This window comes from Macrobrachium nipponense, chromosome 19, assembly GCF_015104395.2.
Source record: "Macrobrachium nipponense isolate FS-2020 chromosome 19, ASM1510439v2, whole genome shotgun sequence".
Taxonomy (NCBI): domain Eukaryota; kingdom Metazoa; phylum Arthropoda; class Malacostraca; order Decapoda; family Palaemonidae; genus Macrobrachium; species Macrobrachium nipponense.
Genome location: NC_061088.1, coordinates 40,729,337 through 40,742,531, shown reverse-complemented (window position 1 = coordinate 40,742,531; position 13,195 = coordinate 40,729,337). Strand labels below are relative to the sequence as shown.

General features: G+C 42.3%; 1 protein-coding gene across 1 annotated transcript in view; it reads right to left on the bottom strand.

Moving 5' to 3' along the window:
* Positions 1–13,195, bottom strand: part of LOC135216671 (uncharacterized) — a 180,705-nt gene that overhangs the window by 89,289 nt on the left and 78,221 nt on the right. The window contains exon 4 of the mRNA XM_064252068.1: positions 4,084–4,178. Within this exon, the coding sequence (XP_064108138.1) occupies positions 4,084–4,178 (95 nt within the window). The remainder of the gene's footprint in view (positions 1–4,083; positions 4,179–13,195) is intronic.

Here is a 13,195-nt window from a genome sequence, read left to right as displayed (position 1 = left end):
TTGGACCTTCAGTCCATGAGCCCACAGTATAGTCTCAAAAGGTCTGGGGTGGAAATAGGAGAAAGGGCCTCCTCCGCCAATCGGTTTTTATCAGATGCCAACAGCGGACCTTATAGACTATACCAAAGATCTCCTCCAGAAGAAGGCTATAAAGAAAGTAAAACACCTAAAGTTTCAAGGACGTCTGTTCAGTGTCCCAAAGAAGGACTCGGACAAAAGAAGAGTGATTCTGGACTTGTCCCGTCTCAACTCATACATTCATTGCGACAGGTTTCGCATGCTGACCGTCTCGCAGGTGCGGACCTTACTTCCCCGTGGGGCCGTCCCCACCTCTATAGATCTTACAGACGCTTACTATCATGTTCCGATAGCAAGGAACTTCTCTCCGTACCTAGGCTTCAAGCTAGGAAAGCAGGCTTACTCATTCAGAGTCATGCCGTTCGGGCTCAACATTGCGCCCAGGATATTCACCAAACTAGGAGAGACAATAGTTCAAGAACTAAGAACGCAATGGGTAATGTTAGTAGCCTATCTAGAAGACTGGCTCATTTGGGCAGCCAGCGTCGACGAGTGCCGTAAATCAACAGCCAAGGTGATAAAATTCTTGGAATTTCTGGGTTTCCAGATAAACAAGGAAAAATCTCGGCTCATTCCGGCTTCCCGCTTCCAATGGCTGGGAATCCAATGGGACCTAAACAAACACAAGCTATCCCTTCCACCCAAGAAGGTCAAGGAGATAGCGAAGGCTATGAAACAGTTCCTCAAGAACAAAAAGGCTTCTCGGCGTACCCAAGAGAGAATCCTAGGTTCGCTACAGTTTGCATCGGTGACCGACGTCCTATTGAAAGCCAGATTGAAGGACATCAATCGAGTCTGGAGGAAGAGAGCCAACATTAAATCTTAGGGACAAGATCTCGATAATTCCATCCATTTTGACAAAAAGGCTCCGTTCATGGACGGAACGCCAGAACCTGGCCAAGTCAGTACCACTGCAATTCCCTCCGCCATCTCTAACCATCCACACGGACGCATCTCTGAGCAGCTGGGGAGGATATTCGCAATACAAGAAAGTACAGGGAACGTGGTCGGATATGTTCCGCCAGTTCCACATTAATATTCTAGAAGCGATGGCAGTTTTCCTGACCCTAAAGCGACTGACTCCGGCCAGAAACAGTCATATAAGGCTAGTCTCGGACAGTTTAGTAGTAGTCCTATGCATAAACAGAGGAGGCTCCAGGTCAAGCAAACTGAATCACGTATAGATTGCAATATTTTCATTGGTGGCGAAAAATCATTGGCAGTCAGCAACTCACCTGGCAGGAGTAAAAAATGTTATCGTAGACGCACTTTCCAGGACAACTCCGCTGGAATCGGAGTGGTCCCTGGACAGGAAGTTGTTCCGGTGGATTTGCAATCAAATCCCAGACCTTCAAGTAGACCTATTCGCCACGGAATCAAACCACAAACTACCATGTTACGTGGCACCTAACCTGGACCCTCTAGCTTACGCCACAGATGCAATGTCCATAGACTGGAACAATTGGCAGAAGATTTACCTATTTCCACCGGTGAATCTTCTGATGAAGATCCTGCACAAGCTAAGATCTTTCACAGGACAAGTAGCATTAGTGGCACCCAACTGGCCAAAGAGCAACTGGTTTCCGCTTCTTCTAGAACTGAATCTCGGGCCCAAACGGATCCCCCATCCAGAACTGACACAGGTAATACAAACTCAGACTGTGTCAGCTTACTCAAGAGTTCTGAGTGCCCTAACTTTATGGACTTCATGAAGTTTGCGGCCCAAAGGGACGCTAGTATTGATCCACTAAACATCTTATTCATAGAATCAGATAAAAGAGAATCAACGCTCAGGCAATATGATTCAGCAGTAAAGAAGTTGGCCATTTTTCTAAAGGATTCAGCTGTTCATAAGATGACCACAAATCTGGCAATCTTGTTCTTTAGAACTCTATTTGAGAAAGGCCTAGCCGCTAGTACCATTACTACAATCAAATCGGCCTTAAGGAAGATTTTTCAGATTGGCTTTAATATTAACTTGTCAGATTCATACTTCTCTTCGATTCCAAGAGCATGTGCCCGTCTGAGACCAATAGACCGCCCTCATACAGTCTCTTGGTTTTTGAATGACGTACTTAAATTAGCCTCAGACACTAATAATGAGTCATGCTCATATATAACCCTTCTTAGAAAGACCTTATTCTTAATGGCCCTGGCCTCAAGTGCCAGAATATCTGAACTCTCGGCTCTCTCTAGAAATCCAGGCCATGTTGAATTCCTCCCGTCAGGTGAAGTATTACTATCCCCAGATCGGAAGTTCTTGGCTAAGAACGAGGACCCACAAAACAGATGGGCTCCATGGAAAATTATTCCTCTGACACAGGACACATCATTGTGTCCAGTCGTTACCCTTAAATCCTTTTTAGCCAGGACATCTGAAAAATCTTCAGGCCCCCTGTTCATTAGAGAGAAAGGTGGTACGATTTCTCTTAAAGGTATTAGACAACAAATACTCTACTTTATTAAACAGGCCAACCCGGATTCGGTCCCACATATCCATGACATCCAAGCAGTGGCTACCTCCATTAATTATTTTCACAAAATGAATTTCGAAGACCTGAAGAAATATATGGGTTGGAAATCTCCAGCAGTATTTAAACGCCACTATCTCAAAAACTTAGAGGCCCTTAAATTCCCGACAATTGCTACAGGGAGCATAGTCTCCCCTGAATGACCGAGTCTTATCAACTCCTTCCCTTAGCCTTTTGTCATTTCTTTCCCTTAATACTCTCTCCTTCCTACCTGCCTGGCTCGTATTCCCTGACAAACCTCTCTCTTCGGGCAGGGCTGGTTCGTTTGCCATCCCGCCACCGGAACATGTATATAGTATTGATACCATATTGGTTTTACGGACCTGTCTGTACATACCCTTGTATATTGCTTCAGATACCATGCTTTTATATTGTCTTATTATATTATCTTATTATCACTAGTTCAAGCCATAGTTTAAGTTCTAGTGTAATTAGTAAATAAGTAAATTTCCTGCCTTATTACAGCACAGTAAATTTATTCTTTAAGTGAACCTTAGGTTTCATCATCCCCTTTTATATACTTGTTTGGTATCTGATAAGCTTGGATGGGAATTCTCTGATACCTTTTCACCGGCAGACACAGGTCGAACCCAGAAAAGGGATTTTGACGAAGGAAAAATCATTTCTGGGGGAAGACCTGTGTCGCCCGGTGAACCCATCCCTTCTTCTTTCCCCACCCTTAACCAGTCCAAGCTTGGGGGTCTATTCCAGGAATGAAGATGGTGCGCAGGTAGTAGTAGTAGTAGCGAGAGGAAGGTAAGGGGAGTAACCTTTGTAACGGCTCTAGCTTTTGTAACGGCTCTTGCCGTGGGAGGGATTTTGGAAAGGAATCCCCTAATTGGCAGAAGACCTGTGAGTAGTGGCTTCCACTCGCCCTTATACTTTATACCGACGCCCTTTGGGTGCTCGTGCTGAGGGTAGTAACTTCAGCATACCATGCTAGCTTTTATTCTGGTATATTTAGGATCTGTTTATACTTAGAAAAGTGAGCCACAGGAAGTTTTCACTGGGCGACACAGGTCTTCCCCCAGAAATAGATTTTTCCTTCATCAAAACCCCTTTTTTAGAATCAAGACAAACCCTAGTTGCAAAACTTTTCAGCTAAAAAGAACAAATATATTGGGGAATATGCAAACTGTAAGATAGTTAATAAACTACCCAAAACTCATATCTAAGCACTTATTAACTTCTAGCACAGTTTCTTGCTGCTGTCTTGTTTCTTCTTCCTTCATATACATTCCCCTTTCCAATCACAGCATTCCACCAATTCACCTCCTACTGAAGATGTAAATGACAATGGGAAATTGTGAAAGGAAAGGAGCATGGACTAATATACACAACATTACCTGTGATATACAGGCTTTCCCAAGACTTAAAGGATGAATATCACTGTCTTTTATGTAAGAGCCAATGAGAAGATTCCTTTCTGAAAATAAAAAAATGACAATGAACATAAAACAGTGCGCTCACTTACAATTCAACTGGAGGATTGAGAGAGATTCACCCAGTCTGGTTATTGCAGTTAGGAATCCATCCCCTAATACAGCTGATGTTTCAATTTCTAAAGTTCTGTGGATGAATGGAAAAGAAAGTTATCTCTCAGCATTAAAATCACATTTTTACTTAAATTCGTGACAAGCTTTGAAACATCTTTAAATGAAGTCATATGAATGAACTCTTAAAAATAATCATATCTACTAAAAAGAAACAACTCTCTCTCTAAAACAAAGTAACGCATATTCAACTTCTATAAAAACTGATATTTCACATAGTATACTAGGCCAATAGGCCAACAGTTTTACACCATCAATATGCAAACCCAAATGGGCTGGAAATTCAACATTCTTAAATGTCCTTCAACTTGAAAAAATGTGAATTTAACTGAAATGAGGAATATAAAGGATTGACGAAGAAGATAAGTGATGGACCTTCGCTCAGATGGAGAAAGCTTATGATTTCAGAAAAACTAACTAGGAGGGTGTTCCAAGGCTTGGCAGTAAAACAAAAAAACAAGAATAGGGCAAGAATATGTCAAAAGAACACTGATTGCAATGTGCAGGCTGCAGAATTTCAGAAAAGACAAAATCAACATCCACAACTGACAAAATCACACCTTTACTTTATTTAATTTACTGAGCTTATAAATAAATTAAATTGAATTTTTAAAGCACAGCACTGATATTAAATTGAATAAAGATGCATCTCTGATTTACATTTCATTTAGCAGCTAATGGCAGTTAACGATGTCAGTAAAACACAATCAGTTGATGATTTTAAGAATGTAAACATTACAAGAATACAAATGGCATATGATCGCTATGATCATATTTCATAATTCATGTTTTCAAAAATTGCGGACACACATATTCGCAGATTTCTCAATGGACCACATCTACACCCACTATTCGCAAAAAATCCCCGAATTTGCGGTATTTTTCAATGAGAAATATCCACAAATTACTGTATTTTCATATCAATTTCATGATTATATGCATTTCTGGGCTCAGCCCATGTCGCTTTGTGAAATATCCTTTTAGTTCATATTTCTAAGATAAATAATGCTAACATTACCAGAGAAAAAACCAAAATGGGATGTCAGAACATTCTGACTCGCTCACCCTAAATAAAAGGAGGGTGTCGGTATGGTTTCTGGGGCGAGTGAAACCACTACCACGGGCCTCTTGTCATTTAGATCTCTCCTTCACAAAATCCCCCTGCTAGAGAGAGCTGATACACAGCCCGCGCCAGCAATTACTACTACCAGCGCTCCCACGCCAACACCAGCGCCTCTAGCGGCCATCCTTTCTGTTAGCAGAATCTAGCATGCACGTGTTTTTCCTTTGCTGTGTTATTTCGCTTGACTTTTTGGATTACCATTAGTGATGGAGCTCCAAGAAATTGCTGCAACTAAGTTAAGTACTGCCTAAGTGTTTCACGTAATTTTAGCCAGTTAGGGCCCGTTTTACCACTTTTATTTAGGTTCTATGACGGTGCCCTCCGCGACATGGCTACAGGCTCGCCTACCCGGCTCGCCTCGTGTAATTCTTATTCAGCTCCTTCAGTCTCCCATACCGTAGTAGCTGTTTCTGTGCAGTATTTATGTTATGTTTTTGTGCCGTGCAAGATTTTGCTATTGATTTTATTTGATTTTTGGGAATTCAGCTCGATTGAGCTCATGCCTTATTACCTTAGCTCAGTGTTCATGCATGCATGTGCCTTTGTCTAGGTCTGTTAGGCATTTAGGACGTATGTCCGCCAACAGAGAGTTTTGGCATAATGCTCCAGCTACATTCACAGTCGGCAAATTAGACCCTGACTGCGCCTCGACCTTGTTCTCCAACAAGCTCCCCAAGCTGCCGGAGAACATGCTAAAGTCGGAATTTGAGGCTAGGACTATACTGGCTAGATCTACCAACTCCGTGGCCTCACTGGAGTTGGTAGCCTCTATCTATAAGGACGAGCAGCTCTTCCAGGTCCAGACAAAAAGTCTGCTACAGACTTTTCAGTCGGACTTATACGAATTTGGCGTAGCAAGAAGAGCATGTAGGAAGTATGTTTTGGTGGAGGCTACTATTAGGCATGAGCCTAATAGGCTAATCAAAACTTCAATCTGGGGCGAGAACCTCTTCCCTCAAGAAGAGGTCATTAATGTTCTAAAAGAAGCCTCCAGGGCTAATCAGAGCCTCCATGCCCGATGGGGTCTGCCTGCCAAACATAAGTTTGAGGCAACAGGTAAACAACCTAGATTCCGAAAAAAACAAAGATACTTCGCGCCATATAAGGCAGCTCATCCTCAGCAGATGGCACAGCCAATACCCCTGGCCCAGATGTCAAAGCCTTCGACATCAAAAGTCCAACCTCAACAGCAGTTTGTGCTTCTCCAGGCCCCACAAGGTCAGCAGCCTGCAGCTGCAGCAGCCTTAATGGCCTCCCCTGCCTTCAACCCTGTCTATGAAGCCACTGGTTTTTTTCGAGGCTACAATCGACAAGCCGGTAGTAGTAGAGCTAGAGGCCACTCCCGGCTGCGTAGTGGATCTAGAGGCAGGGGGTTCCGTGGAGGCAGGGTCTATAAGCCCGCAGCGAACCAGTGAGACCTATCAGGTAGGAGGGAGGCTATACTGGTTCAGAGATCAATGGACTTTCAGCCCTTGGGCTTACAGCATAATCTCCAAGGGCCTGGGATGAATGTGGAAAGGAGGATCCCCACCACCACCAGTGAACTTCTTCCAGACCCCAACAGCGGACCTGGAAGAATACACCAAAGATCTCTTGCAGAAGAAAGCAATAAAAAGAGTAAAGAGCTTGAAATTTCAGGGTCGTCTGTTTACTGTCGCAAAGAAGAATTCACCCAAAAGAAGAGTCATCCTGGACTTGTCCAAACTCAATTCTCACATTCTTTGCAACAAGTTTCGCATGCTGACAGTCTCACAGGTGCGGACCTTACTTCCCCGTGGGGCTGTCACCACCTCTATAGATCTTACAGACGCTTACTATCATGTTCCGATAGCAAGGAACTTCTCTCCGTACCTAGGCTTCCGTCTAAACAACAAGGCGTATTCATTCAAATTCATGCCATTCGGGCTCAACATAGCGCCAAGGATATTCACCAAACTAGGAGAGACAGTAGTGCAAGAACTCAGGACCCGCGGAATAATGCTGGTAGCCTACCTAGATGACTGGCTCATTTGGGCGACCACAGTCGAGGAATGCCGCAGAGCAACAGCCATTCATAGAATTCCTAGAGCTTCTAGGATTTCAACTAAACAAAGAAAAGTCACGGCTGGAACCAGCTTCCCAATTCCAATGGCTAGGAATACAATGGGACCTGAAGCAACACAAGCTATCCCTTCTACCCAAGAAGGCCAAGGAGATAGCAGCAGCTACAAAACAATTCATCAGGAACAAGAAGGCCTCTCGACGTACCCAAGAGAGGATCCTCGGTCCACTGCAATTTGCGTCAGTAACAGACGTCCTACTGAAAGCCAGATTGGAAGACATCAATCGTGTTTGGAGAACGAGAGCCAACAATCACCTCAGAGACAAAGTCTCAGTAATTCCATCCGTGTTGACAAAGAGACTTCACCCATGGTCGAAACTCAAAAATATATCCAGGTCAGTGCCAATGCACTTCCCTCCTCCGACGGTGACAGATTCATACAGACGCGTCACTGAGTGGTTGGGGGGGATACTCTCAGCATCAGAAAACTCAAGGGAAATGGTCAAACATGCTCAGCCAGTTCCACATAAACGTATTAGAAGCTACGGCAGTTTTTCTGACACTAAAAAAGTTATCTCCACCCAAGAACAACCATGTGAGGATAGTCTCAGACAGCCTAGTGGTAGTCCATTGCATAAACAGGGGAGGTTCCAAATCAAGCAAACTGAATCATGTTCTAATAGCATTATTTACCTTGGCAGCAAAGATGCACTGGCACCTGTCAGCAACCCATCTGGCAGGAGTCAGGAATGTAATAGCGGACGCTCTATCCAGGACCACGCCACTAGAGTCAGAATGATCCCTAGACATGAATTCATTCCAGTGGATTTCCAATCAGATTCCGGAACTACAAGTGGATTTATTTGCAACAGAGTCCAATCACAAGCTCCCATGCTATGTGGCTCCCAACCTGGACCCTCTGGCTTATGCCACAGACGCATTAACAATAGATTGGAACCTTTGGCAGAAGATTTACCAGTTCCCTCCAGTGAATCTTCTGATGAAATTGTTACACAAGCTACGCTCCTTCAAAGACAAATAGCCCTGGTAGCCCCCAACTGGCCCAAAAGCAACGGTTTCCGCTCCTTTTAGAGCTGAAGCTCCATCCCAGACAGATCCCTCGCCCAGAATTGACACAAGTAGTACAAACTCAAATTGTGTCAGCTTCCTCAAGAGTTCTACAAACCCTAACTTTATGGATTTCATGAAGTTTGCGGCTCAAGAAGATGCGAGTATTGATCCATGTAATATCATGTTCATAGAATCAGACAAAAGGGATTCAACACTTAGGCAATATGACTCAGCTGTTAAGAAGTTGGCTGAATTTTTAAAGCATTCAGACATCCATAATATGACCCCAAATCTGGCCATTTCATTTTTCAGAACATTATTTGAAAAAGGCTTAGCTGCCAGTACTATTACGACAATAAAATCAGCCTTGAAGAAGATATTTCAAGTCGGATTCAAGATAAACTTAGCAAATTCATATGCACGCCATAGACCAACTGTCCGTCCACAAAAGGTCACTTGGTTCTTGAATGATGTCCTAAAACTAGCGTCAGACACGGATAATGAATCTTGTACATATATTACTCTTCTAAGAAAGACTTTGTTTCTAACAGCTATGGCCTCAGGCGCCAGAATATCTGAACTTTCAGCTCTCTCTCGTAATTCAGAAAACATAGATTTCCTTCCATCAGGAGAAGTATTACTCTCCCCGGATCAGAGTTTCCTGGCAAAAAATGAGGACCCCCAAAATAGGTGGTCTCCTTGGAAAATTGTTCCTCTGCCCCAGGACACATCTCTGTGTCCTGTTGCAACTCTTAAGTCCTTTTTGGCCAGGACCTCCACAAAGTCCTCAGGTCCTCTCTTTATTAGAGAACAGGGTGGCACGATCTCTATAAAAGGCATTAGACAACAGATACTTTATTTCATAAAACAGGCAAACCCGGAGTCATTTCCACATGCTCATGACATTCGGGCGGTAGCTACATCAATTAATTATTTTCAAAATATGAACTTTGAGGATCTTAAAAAATATACGGGTTGGAAATCTTCATCAGTTTTCAAACGCCACTATCTGAAAAACTTACAAGCTCTAAAATATTCAGCTATAGCCGCAGGGAGTTTAGTCTCCCCCGAATAACATTTCCTATAACCTTCTGTCCTTCATTTCTCTATCCCCCCCCCCCCTCCTCCTTTCTACCTGCCTCATTAATACTCGCCACGATGCCTCTCTACTCGGTGAGGGAGAGCCCGGCGTCCCCAAATCACTCAGGATGTACATATGTAACCAATCCCGGACAAGCTTTATGATCCGGTCATTCATATCCAAAACTTTGTATCAAATATGATACCTATCTGATAATTACCTTTGTTCTACCATTAAGAATAATTAATTATAAGCCTTAACTTAAGTCTTAGTCTTTAAGTACTAGTTTATTAAGTTTTCTATCGTTCATATGGTTTTTATTTTAAGTAAACTTATATATTTTAACAAAATATTTCATTTCTCCTCTTAAGTTTACTCTTTAAAGAACTTTTGGCTTGGAAGGCATTCTCTTGTATATTTTCACCGGCGAACACAGGTCGACCCAGAAAAGGGATTTTGACGAAGGAAAAATCTATTTCTGGGGAGAGACTTGTGTCGCCAGGTGAACCCAACCCAATTTTTCCCACCCCTATAACTATCCAAGCCAGGAAAGGTAACTAGAAAAGCAAAGATTGAGTGAGGGCGCTCGCATCGGGCGTCAACAGTGGTAGTACGGAGGCGATGTGGGAGTGACCGTTCTCGGGGCACACCCCATATTGGGGTTTTGGGAAGGAATACTCTAAATGGCAGGAGACCTGTGAATAGTGGTTTTCACAAGCCCCGAACTTTATACATGACGCCTTTTGGGTGCTCGTGCGAGGGTAGTAACCTCTGCATACCAATGCTAACTTTTTCTCTGGTATATTTAGAAAGGGATTTTGATGTAGGAAAAATCTATTTCTGGGCGAGGAAGCCGTGTCGCCCAGTGAAATCAGGTCAGTAGCCTTGGTAGCTTACTCAGCTCAGTTGCAGCAAGGTTTGAAGAGGTGTTTAGCAGGTTAGGTGCTCAGGACTCCCTGATTGCAGGTCTCAGACAGGAGTCGGCAGTTTCGGCCCCTTCTAGTAGCTTGATGCAAGCTCAGAGCATGCCTGACGGGTCCACGCTCCCTCCTTTCCACCCCGGTAATCCCTGGAGGGCGGCTAACTTCGCTCCGTTTGTCAATGGGATGTTGACTATAGAAGGTTGCGGCACACGTAGGCTCGAGGATTTCGAGTTTTTCCCCGAAGGTTTACAGCCTCCATTTATAGGCTATGTTAGGCTTACGGAGGCAGCTCTGGTTAGAGAGGATAAGGTCCCCAAGGAGACTGTTATCCTTTCTAGAGATCAGGCTCAGCAAACATGGATACGGAGCCTAGAAGAGTGGGACTGCTCAAATACTAGAGTAACAGCTTTTAAAAGTCCTTTCACCATGTTTACAACTGATGTCGGGAACCCCTTACCTTTTACATCAAAGGTAGCAGAACTTACACTCCAGGCAGTGACTCGAGAAGAGCCCATGCCCCAGCTTAGGGAGACAGATCCCACATCTTTACTACTCCCAGGTAGGGAGGATTTGTGGGAGGATTTGCCAGCTACGTTCTCGGTATGCAAGCTGAAGCCAGATTGTGCAATCACCTTGTTTAGTGAACGCCTTCCTAGGCTGTCAGACGCATTGATCCAAGCCGAATTTGACGCTAAGACACGTCTCGCAAGGTCTCTTAACTCCCTAGTGATGACAGAGACGGCGGCTCGGGAGTACGCTCAGGAGCTGCTGTTTAAGGTCATTGCGAAGTCGTTACTTTTAAGCATGCAATGTGACTTGTACGACTTTGCGATTGCTAGGAGAAATTGCAGAAAAGAAGCTAGAAGGATCTTTTCACCGGGTGACACAGGTCTCTCCCCAGAAATAGATTTTTCCTTCGTCAAAATCCCTTTTTCCTTAAGTCCGCGCGGTAACTCTTCCGAAAAAATCATAAATTTTTTCGTCCGATTGTCGTAATGTTTGCACCATTTTAAATTAACCATTACATAAAGTTTTATATATGAAAATGTGCGCAGCTTCATGTAGGATACAACAAAAAACAACCCATGGTTGTATCTTTTACCAGTTTTGAAATATTTTCATATAAATAATGATAAATAGAAAAAATTTGACCTTTGGTCAACTTTAACTCGACCAAAATGGTCGAAAGCTGCAATTGTAAGCTATAACATTTACATGGTTGTATCTTTTACTAGTTTTGAAATATTTTCATATAAATAATGATAAATAGAAAAAATTTGACCTTTGGTCAACTTTAACTCGACCGAAATGGTCGAAAGCTGCAATTGTAAGCTATAACATTTACAGTCTAGTAATATTCAATCAATTACCTTCATTTTGCAACAAACGGGAAGTCTCTAGCACAATATTTCGATTTATGGTGAATTTTTGCAAACAGCTTTTTTTTTACGTCCACGTGTTACGAATTCATGCATCATATTGTGATATTTTCTCTGTGTTACTTTGATCGTTTCACAATTTGTTATATACCAAAATCATCGCAATTTAGTGTACAATACAAATAAAAAAAAGTAACTCATTAGCTTTAACCATTTTCCTCAAAGCACGATTTGTATACAATTATATATGAAATATTTTTTTTGCACTGTCATATATTCCAATATTTATATATGATATTTTTTTTATTTCAGATGGTTGCATACTAAACTTCAGGGAATGACAAAAAAAAAGGAGCCAAAAATGAGCTCTTAAATCTTGAAAATTAAGCGTTCTGTGATTTTTTTGAAAAAAACTTTTTTTCCACTTCTACGCTCACTCGCGAACGCCGCAGGCATACGGGAGACACTTTAGGAAATATCGACTCGGCGTTTAAGGGTTAAAATATGGCAAAACACATTTAACACTAAACTTTAAGAAACACATGAACAAATGGCAGAAAACATTAACACTTCTTGATTATCTCCCTCTTCGTCTCCATAGAAAGCATCCTCTTCTTTCCGTGAACTTCAGCAACATTCTTGGGACCCACGGCTAATAACGTAAGTAATCAAGTTCACACACAACACGATAAAGTAACTTACAGTACAACAAAAGCGAAATCACTAAAACGAATTTACATTAACCCTCTTACGCCGATTGGACGTATTAAACGTCCAGTCAAAATGTCTCCCATATGCCGATTGGACGTATTGCACGTCGACTCAAAAAAGTTTTTTTTTAAATTCGCGGAAAAATACTTATAGGCCTACCAGCCGAAAACTTTTGAATCATGCGCCTTGGGGGGATGCTGGGCGTTCACGGATCAAGGTGTTGTTTTGTTTACAATCGTTACGCAGGCGCGCAAGCGCGAATTTCTTTTTTATCGCACTAAAAAGTATCAGTGACACATCTCAAAAATTATTTTGTCACTTTGACATAATTTTTGCACCATTTTAAATTAGCCGTTACATGGAGTATTATATATGAAAATGTGCGCAATTTCATGTAGAATACAACTAAAAAATACTCATGGTTGTAGCTTTTATCAGTTTTTAAATATTTTCATATAAATAACGATAAGTGCCAAAATTTCAACCTTCAGTCAACTTTGACTCTACCGAAATGGTCGAAAAACACAATTGTAAGCTAAAACTCTTATATTCTAGTAATATTCAATCATTTGCCTTCATTTTGCAACAAATTGAACGTCTCTAGCACAATATTTCGATTTATGGTGAATTTATGGAAAAACTTTTTCCTTATGTCCGCGCGGTAACTCTTCCGATAAATTTTTTCGTGCGATTGTCCTAATGTT